The sequence below is a fragment of the Spermophilus citellus genome (assembly GCF_964194105.1).
Source record: "Spermophilus citellus genome assembly, chromosome: 17".
Lineage (NCBI taxonomy): Eukaryota > Metazoa > Chordata > Mammalia > Rodentia > Sciuridae > Spermophilus > Spermophilus citellus.
Window position 1 is genome coordinate 1,983,666 of NC_138199.1, and position 25,894 is coordinate 2,009,559.

At 50.3% G+C, this 25,894-nt stretch overlaps 1 protein-coding gene across 4 annotated transcripts; it reads right to left on the reverse strand.

The window, feature by feature from the left end:
• Positions 1 to 1,179: 1,179 nt before the first annotated feature.
• Positions 1,180 to 21,442, reverse strand: FLCN (folliculin). Of its 4 annotated transcripts, XM_081269966.1 has the most exons (14): positions 21,317 to 21,387; positions 18,831 to 18,892; positions 17,741 to 17,830; positions 15,259 to 15,531; positions 13,617 to 13,763; positions 12,164 to 12,385; positions 11,500 to 11,660; positions 8,715 to 8,806; positions 7,136 to 7,326; positions 5,425 to 5,538; positions 4,622 to 4,745; positions 3,443 to 3,574; positions 3,248 to 3,353; positions 1,180 to 2,327 (listed from the first exon to the last, which is right to left on the reverse strand). In XM_081269966.1, exons 4-14 carry the CDS (start codon positions 15,505 to 15,507, stop codon positions 2,126 to 2,128), a joined length of 1,740 nt encoding a protein of 579 aa, XP_081126092.1. In that variant the 5' UTR covers positions 15,508 to 15,531; positions 17,741 to 17,830; positions 18,831 to 18,892; positions 21,317 to 21,387; the 3' UTR covers positions 1,180 to 2,125. The 4 variants fall into 4 exon arrangements, with proteins under 4 accessions (XP_081126092.1, XP_081126091.1, XP_081126094.1 ...); XM_081269965.1 differs by lacking the exon at positions 18,831 to 18,892 and having other exon boundaries at positions 21,326 to 21,442; XM_081269968.1 differs by lacking the exons at positions 18,831 to 18,892; positions 21,317 to 21,387 and adding an exon at positions 21,030 to 21,285.
• Positions 21,443 to 25,894: the final 4,452 nt, after the last annotated feature.

A 25,894-nucleotide genomic window follows, 5' to 3' on the forward strand; every position in this document is an offset into this window, starting at 1 on the left:
ATGGGTTTCAGATGGGTCAGACCATACAGACAAACAGCAGCACTGATTGCCCGGGACTGTGAATCAGTGCCCCAGATCGCCTGTTCCTGGGACCTCCAAGGTGACTAGGGAATAGAGGGTTGGTATCTCACACATCATAACGGGAACCCAAGGGAAGGCTCAAGGCCTGGACTGTTGGGGTTTTTTTTCTGTACTTGGGCTTGAACCCAGGGGTGCTCTTATCACTGCTACACCCTCAGCCCCTTTTATTTTGTATTTTGGTGCAGGGTCTTGCTGTGTTGTCCAGCCTGGCTCAAACCTGCGACACCCTTGCCTTGGCCTCCTGGGTTGCTGGGATTACAGGCGTGTGGCACGGGCCTCCTCTGTACCCACTCCTGCAGTAAGTTTTATCATATTGGAAATTTACACCCCTCCTTCCCTCCTGTGAGACTGATGTAGAGCTCATTTATGTCCAGTTCCTACTGAGCCAGATGGACTCAGCCACGAGACTGGCAGAAAACTGGCACAGACGTCATTTGAAAAAAGGCTGCTATTCCCAAGGACACTGGAAAAATACAGAAATTCACACCCAGAGATGCAAGAAGAGCGGGCAGTCACCTCTCCCTGCATCACCTTGAGCCTCCCATTCCCAAGGTGCTCCAAGTGGACCTCAGTGTGCAGGGCTGCCGCCGTCAGGCGGGTCTGTTCCATCCCGTGCCTCCTCTCAAATGGAGACACCTGCCAACATCCTCGGGGCTGAGCCGTTTCCCAAAGTTGGAGAAAATGCTAGGTGCACAAGGCATCGACACTCCATGACCTTCCTCCTCATCAGCTCCACGACTCACCTGAGAAGACTGTCCAAGATCACTGAAGCTTAGACCTTCACAGGCCCAAGAACTGACCACTCATGGGTGTCACCTGAACCGTGACATGGTCACATGCCATGCAGCAACACTTCAGTCAATGCTGGTCAACAGATACAATGGTGGTCCCCCAGGATCACCCCACGTCGTGACACTGTAGCCACCTGAGTCTCCGTGAGAACAGTGTTATGATCACAGCACAGAGCTGCCTAACCACCCGCGTCCTAGCTCTTGTCTCATCCGGGACACACTACACTACTGCCTGTGCTGAGCACAAGTGAACATCAGCTGTTATTTTACCAATAAAACCATGTAGGCAACAGTTTACAAAAATACATTATTTATTGTGTTTCAATGTTGTGGCCTCATGCAGAGACCTAGTCCAATAAACTTAAGTCTTCAAGTTAAATATAAATTAAATGAACACAAAACATTATAAACAGATCAGGAAAACTGCTGTAAAGTCCTTCCAACCTACGGATCCCCTGAAAGTGCTACGGTGGGACATGAAGCTGCCGTAGACTCCGGAAACAGTCACCTGCAGCCACATTCACTAGCTGAAAGCAACGACAAGGGAAAGTGACGCAGAATAAAGCCGAGGCGGGTCTCACCGTCCCAGTGGGCTGGGCCAGTCGACTGCGATGAGACACTTCACAGAGCCTCACGTCTGGACAGTCATCCCCACAGGTGGCCGCAGGGGAACGTGCCCGTAGAGGAGCAGGGACAACCCCAGAACACGAACCCCAGCGGATCAGAGACGAGGAAGGTGTCCTCCACTCCTAAAGCGCGTCCAGGGCCCCGGCTCAAACCTGACCCAGACTGGCACCAGTACTGACTGTTCCCAAATGGAGCAGAAGGCAGCTCACTCACAGGTCCCAGGGACGGCTGCCACGTCAAGATGGAAAGGTGCGCTGCTGACCCCAGGGAGGACACCGATGGCAGCTGACCGCCAGAGCTGGCTGGCCCACCATGTTCCTCCTGCCAGCCCGAGACCTCCTCATCCAGAGGCACAGGCGCGAGTCCTCCTGACAGCGTCCCTTGCGGGCGCACAGTGCCAAAGGCCGGTGGTCCCCGCGTCTCCACTGCCTTCTTCAGGGGAGACGACGGCTGTGGGAGGGGCCCACACAGAGGGCAGGGCCCCGCAGCCCCCACGCCCTGCCAGGACGCGGCTCCACCTCAGCGTCTAGAAACTCAGCGCAGTCCCTCCTCTCGGGAGCTGGAGGTCGGTCCACGCACAGGCACCATCTTCCAGAAGGAGCACATGGAGACCCACTCCCACGAGGTCAGTTACGGGACTCTGAGGCCGTGGGGCTGCGGACCGTGGACATGAGGTGTGACTTGTACGTCTTGCTCAAGCCTGTCATCCAGAACTTCAGCAGCTTGACGTTGTCCTCCTCGGAGGCACCGAGGACGCTCAGGAGCTTCTGTGTGTCCTCCTTGGGGCGACTGTCCACCTTGGTGAATTTAAAGAGGACCTTAACTTTGCTGCAGAAAACAAAAAGCAGACACTCAGACTCACAGCTCAAGAATCGGCGCTCTGTTCGTGGGGCCTGAACAGCTGCAGGACCAACAAGAGCCCTACGGCCCAGCTGGGCTCCCACGCTTGGAGGAGCCAACTCAGCAGGCAGCAGAGGCACCTGCACCCTGGGGTCCCAGACCCAGGGAGCAGCGAGGAAGCCAGGCAGTGGTGTGCTCCTGAGCCACTCGGGAGACCAAGGCAGGAGGACCGCCAGAGCTGGGATCTCGAGGCCAGCCTCAGCAGCGTGGCAATCACCAGCCTCGCCGGTGATCCCAGGGGCTTGGGAGGCTGGGGCAAGAGGACTGAGCAAGACCCTGTCTCTCAACAAAATACAATACAGCCCCTGAGTTCAATCTCTGGTAACCCCCCGAAAAGTCAAGGCAAGAGGAAACACAGTAACTTACTTTCTTTCTTTTTTTAACAAGGGGAACAGGCTAGGTAGGGTAGATGTAGCTTAGTGGCAGAGCACCTGCCTAGCATGTAGGAGGCCCCAAATTTCATCCCCAGCACTGCAAACACACACACACACACACACACACACACACACCCACCCCTGACCGTCAGATTTTAAGAATTAAGTAGCAGCAGAAGAGAACTTCAGTTATGAGTCTCTTCTGCATACTCGGCATCCCTCCTTAACCCTCAACAGCTCTTGGGAGAGAGGAGCCACCCCACAGAGAAGTGGGCCCGGGGCAGGGCTCGAGAGGGGCAGGGCTGGGTCTGGACGCTGCACTGCCCTCGACTCTGGGCGGCTCCTCAGCGGCCACAGCCTGGCCTCCTTTGGGAAACAGCACCTACTTTTCCTCAGCAGAGGTCACCCGCCCCCCCCCCCCCCCCCCCGTGGTCAGGAGCCTTGAGGGCGATGGCGGCCACGGCCAGCGCTTACTTCATCCATTCCTCCTTGAGGCAGACGAGGCACTGGTCCACCACATCCACAGACAGGTTCTGGTTGGTCAGCGCTGCTTCAATCTTGTTCAGGATGGTGGGGCCGACTGCAGGCGGGGCACAGAGGGCGTCAGCACTGCCACCAGAGGCAGGCCGCAGCCACCCCCGACGGAAGCAGCCCAGCAGCAGCACCCACCTCGGTCGGCAGCCACGGGGCTCCCACTGGTCACCACGAACTCGTACTTGCTGAGGGACTGGTCGTCCTCACACCCTACTGGGTGGAGCATGGAGCGCGTGGCTGTGTGCACCTCCACGATGACCGCGAACTCTGTGGCAATGCAAAACACACTTCCTGGGAGGCGCTGCAGTCTCTCCCTGGCAGGCCCACCCCTCCTGCCACTCCACAGCAGCTCCACCCCAATGCAGGGCCAGGAGGAGAGGGCAGGCCAATAAAACCTCTTGTGAACAGAGTTAAGGTCGACTTTTGCCTTGTTTAAACGGATTATCTTTTTACATTACATAATCATAAATCGCACTCATTGATTCACTTCATCCTGAGGAGTCCTGAGGTGGCTCAGTATTACTCCACTGCAAGGGAAACTGAAACAGAGGTTCAGAAACAGGCCCAAGGTCACAGTTAATGGTTGTGGAGAATTTCAAGCTCATATCTGAAGGTGACTCCTGTGCTGCCCCCTGGGACCTCAGGACTCGGGTTGGCTTGGGGCTATGGAGCAAATGCCAGGCATCCTCCATTCAGCCTGGGAGTACAGCAACTGCCTGTCAGACATGCTGAGAAGTCCCTGACTTGTCCACAAGGCCAAGATCTGCCCCAAGCTGACTCCTGCACACCCCCCAGCCAAGGACAAACAGTTTCCTGGCTCTCTGCTCGTCAGTGAGGGTGGGGAAACCAGGGAGCCCAGGTGTACTACGAAGGGCACGGAGGACTTCATCGGGGGGACAGCACTGGAGAGGACAAGGAAGCATGGCAGCACGGTGACAGAGAGGCAGGATTGAGCCCCCGGAAGGTCCCCGGATCCCGTGGGCACCAACTCTTCAGGATGACCACCCTGGATTCCTGGCTCTGCCGTCCTGGGTAGACACCACCCTCCACCCCAGGTCTGGGACCTGCTTCCAATGAGAACCATAACCTAGGAGAGCCGCTCCCACCACTGGTCATCAGGCCCACTTTCAATCACTTTAAAGACAGAAAACAGAAGTTCAAGGTCACTGGGAAAGCTGGTCCTACATATGGGTCCTCCTGCCTCTGAAGAAAGCAGGGGACATCCTCAAACACGTGACTGAGATTCAGTTGTATCTCTAGTCCAAGGTGTGGGAGCAGCAGGGGGAAGGGCACACCCCCAGGTGGCCCCTGTACCTGAAGCCAGCACATGGGCAGGGATCTGGACATGCGGGCTGAGCCCCAGGAAGTTGCACCGGTAAGCTTCCTCGTACTGGCTGCTGTACGGGATGATGCGGACACAGCCCACGGGCAGCATGGTCTGCGGAGACAGCGAGACTCACAACCCACAAGCCCAGGGTCCCCTTCGCCCTCCTGTCTCCACTACCCAAACCCACAGGCCCTCTGCAGCCAAAGCTCACTACCCAGGTGTCCCCGAGGCCCTCAGGCCACAGGGTATCTCCCAAAGGCTCCTAACCCCTATCCTGGCCATTGCCACACACTGACTTATGCAGCTCCTTGCTCTGTGGTGTGAATGCCTAGGACAGTCTACCTTCTGGGGTGTGTGTCTCTCCCCACTCCTTTTGGAGACAGGTCATATTCACTTCTGCACCCACAGCTCAGGTGGTCAGTAGGCATGCACACTGTCCAAGGATGCACCTGTGTGCACGCCCAACCCGCTCGGCTCGTGAACACCTGTGCAGAGGTGGCATGGTGGCAGCACGGTGCTAACCCCCATTGCTTCTCAGAGGGGCCACAGGGGTTGGGAGAGGTAGAGGAGATAACTACCACTCTGTCAGGACAGCCCAGACTCCTTCCACTGGACATAAAAATGTCAATGCCTGCCATCTTTCACAGTGAACAGAGAGCACTGGTGTTGGATTGAGGTATGAACGACTCCCAAGGCTTTACGCTGAGCAACATTCACGGTGATGGGGACACCTGAAGTCACACCCAAGGCCAATACACCCATCATGTAAAAGGAAAAAAGATGTTCTTACCCGAAGTACTTCGAACGCTGACTGGACCAAGTCCACGTCTCTGCTTTTCCAGATCACCTGGTTCCCCATGAGGACGTGCCAGGCCAACATGCGGAAATAGGGGGCACCCAGGACCTGAAACACATCATGCAGTGCTCTCCCCACACGAACAGAAGGAGCTTCTCTCTCCTTCTGAGGAGAGTTACTTTTTTCAGTTGTTGACAAACTTTCTCTGTATAGCAAAGGAGGGTGTGGGGGAGGGGAGAGACAGCCACTTTCCTGCTCGAGGAGGCTGGGTGGCCTAAGGGATGAGGGATGGGGAAGTCCCACATTTGCACCTAAAAGCAAGATTCCAAAGCTCTTGCACCTTAAGATATTTCTCCCAATTTTATTTTTAAACATTTGAAGCAAAAAGGTGTGAACTTTTTACGACAGTTTCTTTCCCTCTATAAGCACACTGTGCCGAGCCACTTGGAAATGAGTCACAAGCACCACAACACATCGGCACCCAGGAAGACCCAGGGCTTCACCTCCACAAGCCAGATCACACTACAACCAGGAGCACCCAATGGTCAGCCACCACATGAGATCAGCCTCCTAACCATATTCTTTTCTTTTAATGTTGATTTAGTTGTGGATGAACACACAGTATCTTTATTTATTTTTATGAGGTGCCGAGGATAGAACCCAGTGCCTCACATCGGCGAGGCAAGCACTTTACCCTGAGCTACAGCCTCTGCCCCGACCATATTCTTTGCAGCTGCGATTCTTTTCATCTAGACGCCAACAGAGGATCAAGACTGCTTTTGGTTGTCCTGTCTTTACTCTTTAATCCCCAAAAATCCCTCTCCCGCCCCACTTTTATCAACTCCCATAACACGGACATTTTACAGGAGCTCAACTGTCTTATGGCTTCTGAGAAGACAAACTAGACTTTGAAACAAAACAAAACAAAACAGTCTCTACGACACCACACTTTACCAACCCTGTAGCCTCAGTACTCCCACCTGCAGTGGGATCCAAGATCCCTTCCCTTATCCAAGTAAACAACCAACTCCTGCCAAACACAGGGTGGGGTGGGGGAAGAGACAGATGGGCATTTTTAAACAGAAGCCCCAGGGGGCATCAGCCATTAAACACTCTTTTCATTCCATTTTCCAAAACAGAAAGATTTCTCTTCTGATAAGATCAATGATCATTATAAAAACACAGAAAAACGTAAAAAGGTGACAACCTACCCTCTTCACTGAACAATATTCTGCTCCCATCTGACCCAATTTGAGAGTTGATCTAGTGTGTTACTGTTTTGTCTTAAGTGTGACACACAAGGTGCCTTCTGGACTTCACAACATGCTGTTGTCTGGACACACCAATAAGTATCATAGCTGTATATTTATGTTAGTTCCAATTTTTTTCTAAGAATGATCATCATTTTCAAGCTACAAAGAGTCTAGGCTTCATGTAAACCAATAATCGTGCTAGTCATCTCTTTACGAGATTCTACAATGACAAGATCAGAGAGCCACAGGGAGCCAACCACCCGGAAAGGTGAGCACTGGTCCTGTGGCTAGTACATCCCAATGCCCACTGGGCCCTCAGTCACCCACAGAGAAGGCTCCTAGTCACCCCTGCTGAGCAGGAAAGCCAGGCCCAGAGGACAGAGTGTGCGGGACAGACAAGGCTGGGCTCTTCTCCTGAGTTTCCGACTGGAGCTGGAACATCTGCTGCTTACCTGTCTCATGTGCCGGAGAGACTTGAACACTGACAGCTTTCGGGACTGCCAGTTCCCGCAGTCTGAGAGTGAGGAGGCACCGGTGGGGCACTTGGCCAGCTCCCGGCCCTCGGTGCCCTCTGGCAGCACAGGGCCTTTCTCCTCCTCCTCGGCCCCAGAGTTGTCCCAGCCTTCCGACTCCTCTTCTAAGTCTGCACAACAGACGGCAAGGACAGTCATGAGACACACTGCCTCACTCGGCGACCACCGCAGTCCAGGCATCTCCTGGCCACTCCACCAGCCGTCGTGTGGCTACTGGCTGGGAGGGCAGGAAGGACTCGGCCACAGCCCACCTGGCCCAGGGTCACACCGAGTTTCAGAAGCACTTACTGAAAGGCCCTGAGCTGCTCCCTGCTGGTAGGAAAAATGCAACCAATGATGGAAGCGCTGAGGGCTGGTCCCTGAGCAGACCCTCCGCCAGCTCCGCACATTATGCTCAGTCTTCCCAGCCACTCCCATCCCTGCCTCACAGATATGACACAAATGGCCCTTCAGCCAATCCGCACAATCACATCTATGGGTCGATCACGTGAGACTCAAAGGCAAGAGTGCACAGGAGGAGCAGAACCAGGATTTGAAGCCAGGGCTGACTCCTAAGTGTGCCCAGTTCCTGTGTGACCCAAACCATGACACAGAGCCCTGCATGCCTGTCAGGCTCTCCTAAGAGATTCAGCAGACCTGTTTTCTCTGTGCCAGCAACAAGCCTTCTGGTATGCACCAGCCTGCGAGTCTTTGATCCACAGCAGTAACAAACAGTTCTAGGACCAGGTGATCTACAGGCCTGTTAAGGCCACACTGTGAGGTTCCATCTTTTCTGAGCCTCTTCTGCTCTCGTGGAGACCTCACTCCTGAATCTCTCCACTTGGGAGAGTTATTGTACAGGTCAAGTGCGTGACTACTGGGGAAACCTCCCAAGAGCTCCAGCAATTCAGAAAGCTTATCGTGTGTAACCTGAAGCACAGGAAGCATCAACAGTAACAAACCACGTGTGACACACATCACAGTCCACTCTCCCACCCATGGCTGTGAGAATGGTGGACCCAGACCACCAGAAATCAAACCAGCTCTGGCAGGAAACTCAGCCAGGATGCATACCTGTGATCCCAAGCTGGGGCACACGCAGGTCCCAGGAAGTCAGATACCCAGGACCCTGAGCCCCACACGTGAAGGGTCCAATCATGAACCTGGGGAAGACCAGACACCTGGGAGGCTGGGGAAACATGGGTCCCACTGAAACAACAGTGGTCTGAGCAGGGAATAAAACACTATCTACAAGGCCAAGGACCTGGCTGTCATAAACAGCGGGAGGAGAGCAGCCAGTCAGTAGCTGTCTACAGGCAGCCCTCCCTGGGAAACAGATTCTTTCAAGACACCATCAAGGAAAAGGCGACAGAAAATCACAACCAAAACACCAAGATCAACCTCTGGCCTCCTCAGAGCCGGGCCTCCTTTCACCAGCTCCTCCCACCAGATGGCCAGGAGCCAGCGGCTCCCACAGCCACCATCAGCAACGGGCCCACGCAGCAGCACCCAGCCTCACCAGCAAGCTTCTCCATCTGAACCAAGGTGTCCTCTGTTGGTGCACCCTCCAGGAGCTTCTCCGTCAGCCGGCTGCCACATGCTTTCAGGAGCCTGGAGAACACAGCGCCAGCTATGATGTACTCTTGCTGAAGGAAACACTGGGACCAAAGTTCATTGAGCCCCTTGATCCAACTACCTGTTCACAGAAAATATGGGTCTAAAGGAAAGGCTAGCCTGGTGTGGTGGTGCACACTGCAGGCCCAGACTCTAGACTCGGTGGAGGGTCACTTGAGCCCAGGACTGGAGACTGGCCTGGGCAACAAAGGGAGACCCCTGGGTCCAAAAAAATGAGAAAAATCCTGCTGGACGCTACTGCAAGGACATGCCAGGCCCTGTCTAGGATGCAGGCTATGCTCCTGGACACGACCGGCTGAGGTCCATCAAAGGGCATGGGAGCCAGGTGTCATGGGCGCCTAGGATCCCAGCAGCCTGGGAGGCTGAGGCAGGAGGATCGCAAGCCCAAAGCTAGCTTCAGCAACTTAGTGAGGACTAAGCAACTGAGACCTATCTCTAGATAAAATATTAAAAAAAAAAAAAAAAAAAAAAAAAGGTGGCGGCTGGAGATGTGGCTCAGTGGTCATGCATCCCTGGGTTCAATCCAGGCCAACCTCAGCACCTTACCGAGACCCTGTCTCAAAATAAAGAGCCGGATAGAGCTCAGTGGTAGAGTGAGATTCAATCCCCACTACCTCAAATATAATTAATCAATTAAGGGCACGAGGAAAATGGGGGTGGGTGCTGGTCAGAGGAACCCTTTGTTCAGATCCTGCCTCAAAAGTCACCTCTGAGACACAAGGGAACACTGAACCTGGATGATACCCTGGATGACACCAAGAAACGAGTCAGTGTTGTTAGACAGGGTATTGGTATTGTGGTTATATTCATAGTTGAAATGACATCACTTTTGTTGGTTTAAAAGATAATATGAGGGCTGGGGACATATCTCAGAGGGTAAAGTGCTTGCCTTGCATGCACAAGGGCCTGGGTTCAATCCCCAGCACTCTCCCACCAAAAAAAAAAAAAAAAAAAAGATAATATGAAAAATGAGAGGAGAGAAGGAAATGTCAAAGTCAATAGCCGAGGGGGCAGGTTCACTGCATTATTTCTTTTACTTTGCATCTGTATAAAATCTCTTGAATAAAAACTGATTTTTTAAAATATAAGAGGAAGCTAAAAGAATAGAGTCTAAGTGTTCGCATCACAAACAAAAAGGAAATGCATGTCTCAAGTGTGACTTAGCCATCATACGACAGAGACCCATCACTTAACAGGGCAGTGTGCATCACTCGGTGACCTCATCCTTATATGAACACCATAAAGTGTGCCTGTGCAAACGGAGACAGCTATGATGTCATCAGGTGACAATCTACAGGAGCACGATTTTATGTCCACTACTGACTGAAATGTCTTTATGTGACACATGACCCTGTATCAGAACACAATGCAGGCCATAAATATATGAATTTTCACTTGCCAATTTTTTTCTTAAACACAGGAAGGACTGTATGTCAGGTGGGTGGACCAATACTTTTCCCCTTTAGTTTACAGGACCTTGGAAGCTGCACCCCAGAAGCCTCATCCACACCAGCACAAATTTACACAAGGATCCTTGACTCAGAGCTTCAAACTGACTCTGAACAGAAATAAGTACCGATGGGGGGTCTTTACAAGGAGTGAGTATATTCTGCAGTGGAAGGAACAGATACCACCTGTGGCCAGGGAACAGTCTGGTTCCACAAAACTATTATGTCCACAAAACTCACTGACACGCCTCCATTCAAGACGTTAATCCCTCACCTTGCCAGGTCTGGGTTTAATGACAGGGCACACTTCTAACAGTGCCAGAAGGGGCAGTGTGTACCCGCCAAGCCCAGGCATACCCCACCATCCCCGACCAGTCACTCTGGGGATGCCAGCGGCATATCCACATGGAGAGGATCCGAGGCCCCCTTCCCAGAGCCAGCACGTACTCACTGCCCCTTCAGGGACACTTTGGAAGTGGCCCCTCCAGGGCCTCCAGTGGCCCCTCAGCAGACTGCAGCTCCAGCCAAGAAGACCGGGGCCAGAAGCACCCAGCTAAGTTACTTCTAACTACTACTTTTTTTTTAAATAAATATTTTAAATTGTAGATGGACACAATACCTTTGTTTATTTAGTTTTATGTAGTGCTGGGATGGACCCAGGGCCTCACATGCTAGGCAAGCGCTCTACCACTGAGCCACAACCCCAGCAACTCCTAACTTCTTAATCCACAGGAGCTATGTAAGATAAAAGTTGCTTTAGGTTTTTGTTTTTACTCTTTGGTACTGAGGATTGAATCCAGGGGCTTTTCCTACTGAACTACACCCCCAGTCTTTTATTTTGAGACAGGGTCTGCCTAAATTGCTTAGGGCCTTGCTAAGTTGCCGAGGCTGGTCTAGAACCTGTGTCCTCCTGCCTCAGCCTCCTGAGTTGCTGGGATTGCAGACATGCACTTTTTTTTAAAGGGAGGGGATCACTAACTTTTTTATAGAAATATTTCTTTGTATGATTGGAAAGTGAGGTCCACCTAAATGTGTTTTCCACACACCAGTGGGGAGATGCCCAGAGAACAAGGATTCCACAGTCCTACGCACACAGGACCCAACTCTACCTGAAGGCTGCTGTGCAACCCAGCCAGGATCACTCTCCCCAACCACAGATCACCTAAACATGGTAACTTCTCCTATTCTAAGAGCTGCCAGAAACCCTCGACTCTACATTACCAGGCAAAGGACGTGTGAAGACAGGCCCACAGGTTGTCATCGCTGGTCAAGGAAGTCAGCGAGCGGGCAGCATTGCCGTTCCGCTGGTGCAGGAAAGGTGTGAATGCTGTGTTCATCCTCTGGGCTCGCTGCGGGCATCCAAACTGCTCCGCCTCAAACACCTGGAATGTGAAGGGACAGGGCAGCCTCTTTCATAACCAGTCAACAGCCAGAACCTGCTCATTCGCAACAGCCACCACAGGTGTTCCCCCAGACGTCCCACTCTGCTCTCCGGACACGGAGCCTAGGATACGTCAGCAGCCTGACATTCTGACACAGAATGGCTGCACCTCCAGAGGACAGGGGCTGGCACAGAATTCCTCCATCCTTTCTCCTATCCAGCCACTGGCTCCTGGGGGTTCGGGATAGGACGAAGGCATAGTCTCTGACATGTTGGGCAGAGGAGGCAGAGACAACAGGGAGGAAGCCAGAACCAAGGAGACCCAGGACAGCAGAGTAGGAGGGGCCAGAAAAGCAGGTGGGAGGGCCAGGAGGCACACACATGCCCGAATCAGAAGCCAAGAGACCACACTTGGGTATGCAGTGGAGCAGGCCAAGGGGACACCTGCCTGGGCTCTCAGCGACCACAGCAGTGCCATCCCCGCCCCTTCCCTCTCAGACACACCTTGAGGGCCTTGCCCTGGAGCTCATCTATGACCCCACGGATCTTCCCCAGCAGGAAGGGCCAGGAGTTGATGAGGTAAATCCGGTCCATCATGATGGCAATGATGCTGTACCAGCGCTGGAAGCCCCTGGCCAGGCTGTCCTTGATGAAGAAGGTGTGGCTGAACACAAAACCATGCTGCTCGTCCCCAAAGAAAATGGGCCCTTCCCGGCCAGGGCACACCTGGAAGAAACCACAGCAACTGGAGGGATGTCCCCTCCTTGCTCTAGGAACACCAGGTCAAAGCCACCTCCTCAGATCTCTACAGGTCAAACCCAGGCTGCCCACGAGCTAGACAAGTGCATTAAGCTACGCCCCCAGCCCCTCCTTAGACCTTTCTTTTGGCATAAGTCAGCCAGTAACAGCAAAGCAGGAGCAGACAGAGAATGGAAAGCCCAGCAGTCATCTACTCTTGTGTGCAAACTTACTTTTCCTTTTCTGGTGTGGGGGGACTAAGCACATGCTCTATCACTGAGCCACACCCCAGGTCCCACAAACTTTCTGGAGGTAACACTGGTGACCATGGAGTGCCAAGGTGCCTAGGTTTGCTACTGTTTTCCCCTTGAAATATGTAACTCCTGTACCAATATTCCTTCTACCCCTGCCACTGCTCATCAGGAGTAGACTGAAGAGTTGGCAGGTCAAAACTGCAGTCCGTCCAGTTAAATCTGCACCCTCAATTCTCAGAGTCCTCCAGTCCCTTCTGCATGACACACTTATTCTTACTTTACATATAATTCAAGCACACGGCCTGTCTGCCTACTGACCGATGTGCAGCATGGAATTAAAAGAGGGGAACAGCTGCAGGCAGGTATACAAGAACAGTGAGAATCAACAGGGCTCAGAGGGTCTGACGGGGTGGACACAGCACCAGGAAAGGTTAGTATCTGGATCATGAGTTCTTTGTGACAGATAAAAACATAGAAGCTAAGACTCAAGCTAGACAGCAGGAGCCATACTTAGGACCCAAGAGGAGGTTCTAAGTAGCACTGGATGATCCCTGAAATGTAGAGTGATAACTGAGATGGTAAAAAAAGGTGACATTTGATACAGTGAAGTATAGGTCCTAGAAATCATTTGTATCTTAGGAGTATGTCCCAATCTGTATGTTAGGATTTTAGACCTTAAAGTAAAAAGCCAGCACCCATTTAGAAACTGGAGTCCAAGAGGCTCGATGTAGCTCAGTGTTAAAGCACAGGCATGCATGAGGGCCTGGGTTCCAACCCCAGAATGGGGGGTGGGGCTGGAGAGTCCACCAGGACATATTCTGGGTGTTCCAGGCAACCAACGTAGCCATACTTTCTGTCAGCGCAGAAAAGCAAAGAAGAACACCTTCCATCTCCCGATCCCAAACTGGCACTGATCCCATGCAGGGGTGAGTTTCCCCACAACCCCACGTCTGCCTGGAGCTTACCTCGCAGCTCAGGCTCCGCACACAGGCCTGGCGGACAATGCTGAAGAGCTGGGGGTGGTTTGGGTGTTGGTGACTAACGTACTTAATGGAGGTCTCTTTATCATGGCTGATATAGCCTGGGTGCCCAGCAGCAAGTGACCGGCAACCCTATCCAAAAAAAGAAAAAGAAAACCTGTTAGAAGTGGGCCACAAACTGTCTTATTCATACGTAGATCTGGATTTAGAAAGTGTGATCTATTTTTGTAGAAAGATAACTGGCTCCTGCCAGGCCTGGTGGAACACACCTGTAATCACAGCTACTCAGGAGGCTAAGGCAGGAGGATGGTGAGTTCAAGACCAGCCTCAGCCCTGTCTCAAAATTAAAAAAAAAATTTAAAAAAGGGGGAGGGGGAGGTGTGGTAGAATGCCCCTGGGTTCAATCCCCAGTAAAATACATACATGCATAAAATAACCAGTTCCTAGATCTATTCTTATCTGAACATTTAAATGTATTCTAAGGAGGAAGGCCTGGATTCAGGGCTCCCACAAGTTGCCAGAGGCTAGTAATAATGTATTTACTGATTATTCATGGAGCAGTTATTATGAAAAGAGCTTTGCATGCTTTATCTCATCCACAGAGGAACCCCGTGAGGTGATTATAGTAAGAAGCCCCATTTTAAAGAAGAAAAAACTGAGGCTGAGATGCAAAGTAGCTGCTCCAAAGGTCCAGAGCCAGGGGTTTGAGCACTTGCATAGCATGTGTGATGCCCAGCACCATGAGGAAAAAAAAGAAACAAAGATACCAAGGGTCTAGAGCTATACCACTTTCTCAGGTGTTGCCACTAGTCCCTCTACCAGGCTTTTGTCCTTGGTCCTGAACAAATACTTGGCAGGGGCCTTGGCCACAGGCAAGGGGCCCCACAGTGATGGGGCAGAAGCAGGACTTCAGAGTTAATGCAGCAGCTTGAAAAAGTACCGTACTGCAGGGAGTGGTTCTGAGGCTATGCACCCCAGCCCTGGGCACATGAGGACTCTGAGGCAAGCCCTTCTCAGAGGTTCAGGGCTCCAAGGCCACAGAAACCAATGCTCAAGGTCTCTCCAATGACCTGGCAACCATCCGACACTCCTCTCAGAAGGTTCTCCCTAGTTCTGCTCCCTTTTGGATCCCTCACAGGTGTTTCCAGAAATTACAGACCATCTGCTTCTCAGGAGAATCAAACAGGCTGTTCCCACTGTAGTGCAGGTCCAACCCCCACCTGATTTCAGGCCTGGCCCAGCTCCTCCCATGTGGCCCACTGAGAGAACTTCAACTTCACTCCAGAGCTCATACAGTGACCCAGTAAGGCGTGCCAGGATCCTGAGAGCGGGAAACCCCCGAGGCTGCTGGGCTGAGGAGATCCGAACCTAGCACAGCTGCAGTGTGTGAACACAAAGGCAAAGGCTAAGCTGGGGACAACTGCCTGCTGACAGAGTGGGTTAAAAAGCCAAAGCTGGTGTGAAGGGAAAGAGCCAGGGCTACAGAGAGCTCATGCAGCAGAGAGGTAATGAAGCTGGGCTGTCCCTGAGGCCTCTCCTGTGCTTTCCAGATTCAGAGTCTCCTTTCCTTCCCGTACCTCCCTCCCACCTCCAGCAGAAGGCAAAACATCCCCTCAAAGACACTTGCCTCACACATGTCTGACTTTTTGGGCCCTGGGCTGCTGGACTCCGCACTGGCCCCCTCAGCTGGGCTGTGGGCACGGACCCGGCTGCTCATCTGGATGCCGCCCTCTTCCTCCTCGGCTTGTTCCCCTTGGCCTGGGCTGTCCCCATTCGCGGCCCCCTGGGGTAGAGGGGCGTGTAGAACTTCCGTGCAAAAGAGAGTGCGGGGGCCATGGAGCTCGCAGAAGTGACAGAGGGCAACGATGGCATTCATGGTGCCTTAGAGATCGGCAGAAGCCTGTGGGGATGGAGACAGTGTCAGGTGGTTTCACCTGTTCAGATCACAACCTCCCCAGGGCCTCAGGACCACCAGGACCACAAGGACAGAAGCAAGTCACCACCCAGCTGGCACAGGCTGAGCACCCGCTCTGTGCCACACTGCTTCAGGAACAGGAGACAAGAGCAGGACAGACAGGGTCCCATCCTGGGGAGCTATGTCAGAGGAGGAAACCATGAGTAAACACTTGCACAGAGAGGCAGCAGAGCACACAGGGAAAATATATACCCCGGAGTGACATCCAGTGCAGCAACACGTGTAATGTCACACCACGAGAGCGACACAAAGAAAGCAACCCAGGAACCCGGGGAGAAGCTCTTGATCCAGCAGGCCAGGCAAGAGATGGGGGCTGTGAGACTGCCCCTGGGAAGCACACCTCCAAGGGGGACACAGGGAACACTACTCATTCCCACACACACAAGGCTACAGAGGACACAGTGGAACCCCTAAAGGTAGCAGGGTGCAGGGAGGGGCTGGCGCCACAAGGCGCCAGGGAGAGATGGGGGCAGTGCCTGCGGATTGAGCGGCTCTGAAGAGGAGCAAGAGCTGAGGGCCAAGGCTACAGGAAGCAGACTTCAGGCTTCTAGGCCTCGAGGCCCTAGAAATAGGCCCCAGAATGTATTTTCAGACTGGAAGAGATCTGGTAGGCTCTGATGAGAGGCATGGGAAGATCTGAACTACAGCTGGAAAAGCTCCCTCAGGCTGGTGTGCAGAGAAGAGAATCTAGGAGCAGGGAGGAAGGGAGGGAGCCAGTTGAGGGGCCCCACTGCCCTGAGGAAGAATCAATGGGGCCTTGGCCAAAGGCTGCGCAGGGAGGAGGGCAGCAGACAGTAAACATTTCCAAGGCAGGGCCAGCAGACTGCTAGTGGGGAGACATGGGACTTGAAGAAAGTAACATGGAAGACTAGAAGAGGAAGAGCGGCAGATGGAGGGAAGAGGCCCTCCCCAAGTCCTCATTCCCTGGCCGACAGGGCGTGGTTATGAACCAAGGCTTGGCAAGTCACATTAGCTTACCTGGGTTGCTGAGGGTGTGAGGGGGGGCAAAGTTGGGAGATTCAGACTGTAGGTAACTGGGTAGGAACAGTCCTCTAGGGGAAGGGAGGGGAGGTAGCTGGTGACAGCATCCTCTATCTGGGAGTCAACAGGACACTTGGCTAAAAAGCCTGAGAGTTCTACAGAGATTCCAACTGCACTATCACAGAGGGTAGACCCCAACACCCCAGGATCTCTGCCTGGGTCACTCCTCACCATGGGGCCTCCACCTGCCTGTCCTCGCCCAGGGCCCTCCCTACCCAACCCATGCAGCCACCCACCTTCATTCCGTCATTCCTCTTCCCCTGCGTTAAGTCCTAGCACTTTTCATACCAGGAACCCCAGTGTTTGAATATGCTCCCCCATAAAATGAAAGGTCCCTAAAAGTGGAGACTTGGTCTCGCTAACTGCTATATCCCCAGCATCTACACACAGGAAGCACCAAATTAGCATGTGCTAGATAAATTATTTATTTAGGAGTTGTCCTGGAGAGATGACAACTGTGGGCAGAGAAAGTGGAGATATCCATAAACAGGAGAGCCTCCAGGGCACACTAGGGGAAGGCCACAGTCTACTGGCACAGGAACCGAGTGGTCTGAATTGAAACAAGGATTCACAACAATAGGGCCAAGGACAACAGTAGCTTAAGAATTCACTGTGGGGCCAGGTGTGGTGGCACACACCTGTAATCCCAGCAGCTCAGGAGGCTGAAGCAGGAGGATAGCAAATTCAAGTCCAGCCCCAGCAATTTAAGAGGCCCTAAGCAACTTAGTGAGACACTGTCTCAAAATAAAAAAGGGCTGGTGATGTAGCTCAGTGGTCCCCAGCATCACCAAAAAAAAAAAAAAAAAAAAGAAGAAGAATTCACTGTGGGACTAGGGGTGTGGCTCAGTGGTAGTGTGTGCCTAACATGCAATACGGCCCTGGATTCCATTCCCAACACTGCAAAAAATAAAAAAATAAAAATCTACTGTGGAAGAGACAAAGTGACCACTGTTACAATACGTGTGGCTAGGAAGGAAAAGGGGAATCAGCACCCAAAGTTAAAGCGGGGATATAACCCGAGAAAAGGAGCCCACATCTTCCTTTGAGGTATAAAGGGACAAGAAATAAGGTTTCTTCCAGCATCAATACTAACCTTATACTTAGCAGAAACACAGAGAATGCAAAGTCTGTACACATGAGTCAGCCATGGCAATGTCTGTCATACCCCAAGACCTGATATATTCTAGAAAAGGGGGAAAAAAAACCAGCATGAAAAAAACATTCAAGAAGCTTAGAGTCAACCTCAAATTAGGACATTGCAAAAGAGAATTTGGAGATTCATCTGTTGTTATGGTTTAGATCTTAACATCTCCCATAGGCCATGTGTTCTGTGAGGAGGGGTGGAACCCTTGGGTGGGATCTACTAGAAAGTTAGGTCATTGAGGACCCCCATCCCTCCCCCTCTCTTTGCTTCCCAGCTGCCATGAAGTGAGAGCTCTGCACTATCACGTACACCCACCATGATGTGCTGCTTTGCCACAGGCTCAAATCAAAAGGACCAAGTGATCATGGGCTAAAAACCTCTGAAGCTATAAGCCAACATAAATTCTTCCTTGTAAGTTGATTTTTCTCAGGTATTTTGTCACAGTAACAGAAAGCTAATATGCCTGTGGTTCTGAATGGTTTAGCAGCCCTCTCATTTTGGGGGGATTTTTAAATTTTGTTTTTTTGTTTTGATACTGGGGATTGAAATCAGGGGAGATTTATTTATTTATTTACTTATTTATTTACTTATAATTGACAGGGTCTCCATAAGTTGCTGAGGGTCTAAGTTGCTGAAACTGGCCTTGAATTTGTAATCCTCTTGCCTCAGCCTCCTAAATCACTCAGATGACAGGAATGTGCCACTGTACTCAGTTTGCCCTCTCATATTTTGAGCAGTGGCTGATAGCAACTGACACTGAAGCTAAAGTTTTACACCTCTAATGCAATATTTGAAAAAGGATCTCCTTAACTGGGCACAGTGGAACACACCTATTAATCCCAGCAACTCGGAAGATTAAAGCAGAAGAATCATAAATTCAAGGCCAGCCTGGATAATTTATTGAGACCCTGTCTCAAAATAAAGATTAAAAAGGGCTGGGAAGTATAGATCAGAAGTATAGCACCCCTAAATTCAATCTTCATTTCTACTAAAAATAATATGAAGGGCTGGGGCTGGGGCTCAGTGGTAGAGCACTCACCTAGCACGTGAGAGGCCCTGGATTCGATCCTCAGCACCACATAAAAATAAATAAAATTGGGGCTGGGGATGTGGCTCAAGCGGTAGCGCGCTCGCCTGGCATGCGTGCGGCCCGGGTTCGATCCTCAGCACCACAAACAAACAAAGATGTTGTGTCCACCGAAAACTAAAAAATAAATATTAAAATTCTCTCTCGCTCTTTTAAAAAAAATAAATAAATAAAGGTATTATGTCCAACTACAGTTAAACAATAAATATTTAAAAAATAATAATAATATGAAGTGAAATCAAAGAAAAGGGATCTCTTTAAACATATTTATGATTTTAATTTCTTTTTGTAGTTATAGATGGACAGAATGCCTTTATTTTATTTATTTTTATGTGATGCTGAGGATCGAACCCAGTGCCTGATGCATGCTAGGCAAGCGCTCTGCCACTGAGCTACAGCACCAGACCTATTATGATCTTTTTAAAATAGAAAATATCTTTAAAATATAAAGCCACTGGTTTTAAGGTCACTTTGGCAACATACACATCATGCCAATTGAGCCCTTCAGACCACAGACCTAGACATTACTCTCGTCCCCTTCCCAAATGGGAAAAGGAAACCAGAGGCAATACTGCTAACCTAATACTGCCCAGCATTCAGGATCAACACAGACTACTCTTATTGACGAAAAAGCATTCCTTCCACAAGAGCTCTGAACATACTGATCGTGTATGCCACAGTCCCAGACAGCCACTGTAAGGCAGTAAGGAACACTACATGACACTTTGCTCTGGAGTCACAAAGATCTACTACTTGGGACTTTAACCCATAGCAGTCAGATCACATCAAATGTTACTTCTCTGAGCACCTCTACAGAGCTCCCTGACACAAGACACTACAGAAGAGCAAAGGCAGTGTCAGGTACCACTATTGCTCAATTACTTAATGACAATGGTGACAATCTAACACCTCCAGCACCAGTCTGACTGTGGCCTTTCCATGCTGTAACAGAAAGTTCTTCCTGCCAGCCTAGAGGAATTTCTCACCCTAGAGCTGAGAAACAGGGGCCTCTCGGGGTTGACATCATATGTGGCATCTGAATTCTGGGCAGCATGACCTGGGTTCTTTAGTCATTCTCCAATTCTATATCTACCAGATGTTTGCTGAACAAGTCTTCCTTTCCAACAAGCTTTCTAGAACTCAAGGCACTGGCAGAAATCCTCTGCCACCTGACAAGTCTCTTCAATCATCATACTTACAGCAAGTATTCCAATTCCTCAAAGAGGAATGTGCCTGCCCACATGCCCACCCACAATGGCTGAGCCACCAGCCTGGGCCTGAACAATGATGCCCACACCATCTTTTCATTACACGGTGTGCCCTGGCCCTGGTCTACTGCATCCTTACTTCTTGAGATCTTCTCCTAGGACTGTGGAGGGTTAAAGAGAACTAAGTAGATAAATAAGGTATTATGATTGATCTTAATCAGTAGCAAACATACAACTAACTCCTAGAACTAGTTGGCCATAGGGGAGTCTCATTAGGTCTGAACTGGGATCCCAAAAGTATACAGTGAAAAGATCCACAGGGCATTCCTTCCAGCTCAGACTTACTCCCAGCCCTACTACTTCTATTGGTTTCACCTGGATTTCCCTCTACAGAGCTCCCTGACATATGACACCACAGAAGAGCAAAGGCAGTGTCAGGTATCACTATTGCTCAATTACTTAATGACAATGGTGACAATCTAACACCTCCAGCACCAGTCTGACTGTGGCCTTTCCATGCTGTAACAGAAAGTTCCTCCTGCCAGCCTGGGCACGGATGATTGTGCCAGGTATCCAAGGGCTGGAGGATCAGCACCTTCTGCCCTCTGCCTCCCAAGGCTGCCAGTGAGCACCCTGAACCTCCATCCACAAGCCAATCCCTGAGCTGAGAATGAGTCTGTCGCTACCCACCAAACTGGGGATAACAGAAGCCTTCAATCCTTAATGCAAGATGCTGAGCTGATCCAGAAGACTCTGCTCTGTAGGAATGCCAGCCCGGGAGAAAGGGCCCAAGCCAGAGGGAAACCCAACCTGAGTGGGGGGCAGTCAGAGCGCAGTCTCACGGTAACACTCAACGAGAATAAATGGAGGGTCCTGACTTGGTGGTGGCGGGGGGTTAACCCAGGTCACCTTCCTGGGGAACATGCCCATCATCCCCCCATACCTCAGGGTCTCGGCGATGCCTTCCACTCAGTCCTAAACCCCCAATCATTCGCCCACCTCGGACCAACACAGAGTCAGCCAAATCCCTGCGGCAGCCCAGGGCCCGGAGCTGACCCTCGCCCAGCACCTCAACGCGTCTGCCCCGCCCCCGACTAACAGGCTCAGGTCGCGGTCGCTGAGGGGCCGCGTCCCACTAGAGCGCCGCAAGGGCCACTTCCGACCCGACCCCACAGGAGGTCTGTCAGCCCCAGCCCCGCCCTCGAGGGAGCTGGCCGAGTCCAGCGCCACCAAACTCACCCGCAGACCCCGCCGCTCCGGCAGCCCCGGCGCCGAACCCCGGGGCGCGTGACTCGGCCGGGCCATACCAACCACCGGCCCTGCAGTGGGGGAGCTGGAACCGCCCAAGCGCTCCCTGCGCCCCAGGATCTGAGGAGCCCTGCACAACTAGCCACATCCAGCAATACAGCCAGGGTTCTGCAACTCCGAAGTCCGGCGGGGAACGACGCGCATCTGCCAGACACCCCTTCTTGGCCACCTCTAGTCGCTTCCCCCCGCCCGGAGGTAAAGAATGGTTCAAACCACCCCGCGGGTGGAGGAAACCATCCCAAACGCGGGGGGATGCTTAAGTTTAAAAAACATTTTAAGAGAGTTTAGGGAAAATATAGCCAGCCTAAGACTCTTCTACTACACAGAAAAAATAAAGAAGAATTTCCTAAAAGCGGTATAACTTCACTTAAGCCAGCTGTTTTTTTAAAAATTCGCCGCTGGAACCCGTCTGCACTCTAAGGAGAGTGGAAAGTGCGGGCAGGTACTTGGGAGGAAGCGGTCACGTGACACAGGGAAGTCCGCCACGCGAGTGAGACCGGTTGCGTAATTCCAGACGGGCGAGGCGGGTGTGCGCATGTGCGTGCTTCACTCCTGTCCTCCACTCCCCCCAAGTTTTCAAAAAACATCCAACAATTGTGGAGTAAAATGTTTTGAAGCCTGTGGGTCTGTTAAAAGTCGTTACCGCTGGAGGTAACGTGGTCCTTCCTGGCGAAGAGGCGGAGAGGTGAGGATCAGGCCCAGCGCAGCCGGCTGTGGCCGGGTCCTGGGATCGCGCTGTCACCTGGTGCGCGGTGCGAGCCCAGACGTCCGTCCTCGGCTGTGCGAGCTTCCAGGCCGGACTCTGGTGTGATTCCAGCAGGATGTCCAGAGTGTGGTCATCAGGAAGGCTCTGGGGAAGCCTCAGCCCGTCTGAGTGGAATTGGATGGCTGAAGTCATTTTTTCTCTCCCTTTGAAATTCCATGTTATGTTGAAATAGACTGGGGACCTGAGAAATTGCTACTTGTGTTTTCAATTTTACTAGCCTGGTAAAGATTAAGGAGAACAGGGTGGGGTTACAAAGTTAAACACGGGCTTTGTGTGTTTAATTACTCTTACTAATCCAATGGTTCCTGATATTGAACAGCACATAATTTCCGAAGCAAAAATTACACAAAGGTATACTACTTTGGATTTCTACTTTAACCTTTGTGGCCAATAGAGATACTTGAATTTTACTGAGTTTACAAAATGCTTTGAGAGCTTTAGAGAAAAGATGCAAGAAATGTGTGCAGTCACCTTACATCTTTCTCTTTTCCATTCTCTAAAAGAAAACATCAGCCAGGCGCATCGGCCCACTTCTAATCCCAGAACTCGGGAGGCCAAGGCAGGAGGATGGCAAGTTCAAGTCCTGCCTGAGTAACTTTGTTAGGCCCTGTCTCAAAGTAAATTTGAAAAAGGGCTGGGGTTGTAGCTTTGTGACGCAGTAACACACACACACACACAAATAGTAAAAAGTAAAACAACATTTTAGCATTCGTCAAAATGAACTGGATTCATGCTGAAATGGCCACATTAACTGATTTCCGCACTAATATGCAGACATCTTACAAAATGGCCCACAAACTTCAAATTAGTGGTCATGTCTGGTTTTAACAAAGAGATTAATATACAACATTAATATGTATATAATATATAATACTAATATATATATATATATATATATATATATATATATATGTTTGGGAGTGTGTATATATGTTTACACATATACATATATATTTTTTTTCAGGATGGGTACTGGGGATTGAAGCCAGGGGCACTTAACCACTGAGCCACATCCCCAGCCCTTTATGGTTTTTGACATAGGGTTTCTCCTTAGGGCCCTGCAAAATTTCTGAGGCTGGCTTCGAACTTACCATTTAAAGGAAATTTGTCTTAACTATACACTTTTGTTGTTTGAGAGGCCAGCCACAGGCTGGCCTTGAACTCCTGAACTCAGGGATCCTTCCTGCTTCAGCCTCCCTAGTGTTAGGATTACAGGCCTGCACCACTGTACCCGGCATGATTTTTTTTTTTTTAATTGAAATTGGGCCAGGCATGGTGGTGCATTCTTGTAATCCCAGCTACTTGGGAGCAATTTAGCAAGACCCTGTCTCAAAATGAAAAAAAAAAAAAAAAAAGGAGGGGGGTGGATGTAGCTCTGTGATAGAACACCCTAGGTTTAATCCCCAGTATCACACACACAAATACATACAACTGGGCTAGGGATATAGCTCAGTTGGTAGAGTGCTTGCCTCACACAAGGCCCTGAGTTCAATCCCCAGCACACCACCACCCCCTCCACACACACACACACAAAAACATACAACATAAATTGAACAAGTGGTTTATCTGGATCTGAAATTCCCCTTAAAGTATGTTCAGGAACTCCCTAGTGGCTGCCATTGGTGACTGTCTCTTGGGGACTTCTAATGATGTAGTTGATTTCATAAAAATATCACATGGAAATTTTTAACTCTAAAGGATTGTGATATTTAAGGCCTTGCAAACCAGTTACTGCCCCACTGTCGCGAAGCCAATGTTGTAGGGGCAGTGCTAGTTATCTTTGTCTCAGCTTTAACCCCCATAATATGATTGAGACCAGTCCTGTAACGCAGCTGGAAAGAGACAGGTACCTCTCTGCTTCTGTTGAGCAGTACCACCCAGCGAGGATGATTCCATTTGCAGCAGTTCCAGTTCAAGATATTCCCCCTTGCTTCTAGAATTAGCCTCAACACTTCCCTGAGGAATATGGGCCCTAGGAGGCAGGCTCCTTATTTCCCTGCGCAGAAGTTGGCTCAGTCCCACTAGAACCCTCTTTCAGATTTTCAAATTATATTAATCCCAATCTCTTTGTTTCCCAAGCCCTAAGGAGTAGTTCCTGCTTCCCACAGTTACTACATTGGTGCAATTCCTCCTCCAATACCTGGTTGATGGCTCTGGTAAACTTTTTACTTTCCCCCCCCCCTTTTTTTGGTTGTAAGTAGATACAATGCCTTTATTTATTTACTTTTATGTGGTGCTGAGGATCGAACCCAGTGCCTCACCCACACTTGCTGAGTGCTCTACCACAACCCTAGCCCCAAAACTTTTTCTGTTGAACAAACTGGTAAGTGGTTTCTCTCCTGATGGGAATTACTTTTGAAAAATCTTATGAGTCAAGGAGATACATGCCTCTTTGGTATCTAAGAAGAGACTGTTTAGGGCTTTACACTTGCTTTTTCTGAAATATATGTTGCCTAGGCTCTCTGCCTGTGTCTTGGACTTGCACGCCTATAATTCCAGCAATTCCCTTTTGCCGCCCTAATTGGAAAATTAGCTAATCCCGTAGATGGTCACTCGGAACTCCTCCCATCAGAGTGAAGGGCAGCGCTGCTGTTAGGTTCTAGATAAAAGCAGGTGGACTGCCCACCCAAGCACACGTGCTAACCAGGTTCTGTAGCTGCCCCCCTGCCAGAAGTAAAGATCTGCTTTGCCCACCTACTTTCAAGCACGGGTTTGATTTCTTTGTTTTTTCCAACACGAGATATTCTGATGATGCTGAAAAATGGTGAGTTTGCACTTAGGTCTGTTTCTGAGGCCCAAGGGTGTAATTTGGATTCTTTTGGATCTGTCAGGTCTTAAGTGTTTTTCAAATTTGCCTTTTCAAAATGATCTCAGATGCGAATACTCTTGATTCTTGAAAATAATTCATTGCTGTCAGAACCCAGTACTTGCATTACATTTAGATTTCTATTTGGATTGGTGCCAAGTAAACCAATCCACTTTAAACTGATTAAAAGTTATAAAGTGACAGTGTTTGACTTTTAATACATTCACACAAAAATTGTGGTGCAGCGAACCTGAAGGTGCTTCAAGAAGAAAAATAAGTCTGCCATCCTCAGGATGACTACTGAAGGGAACGCACATCAGAGGTCGGAAAGTCCTTCCACAGCACTGCAAATACATGATTCATGTTATCACTAAAATGCCTGTGAAATCCACCTTATATTTTATTTATTATTTGGGGAGGGGTACTGGGGATTGAACCCAGGGGCACTATACCACTGAGATACATCCCCGTCCCTTTTTATTTTTTGAGGAAGTGCATCACAAAATTGCTTGCGGCCTCACTAAGTTGCTGAGGCTGGTCTCATGATTACAGGCATGCCTAATTCTAACTTTAAAATTTAGAAAATCTTATAGATTCTCCCAGCATTGGGTGGGGGAGGGGGCAGGGATGCTGACAAAAACTTTTAGATTCAAATCTTCTCCAAATTCCTAAAACCCAACTATTTCTATGCACTATATATGTGTTTGTTACAACCTTTTCGGGGGGGGGGGGGGTTGATACAGAAGACACATCAATGTTGAAGGAATTAAAACAAAAAGGTAAATTTAATGCAATAACAATAATCTGAGGATAAATAAATCCACAACAGACTCTAAAGTTTGAAATTTTTTTTCCGTTCTTTGCAGAGAGAATGGTTTTCTGAAAGCACATAGGGCTGAAGATGTCAAAACAAAACTGAATTTCTGAA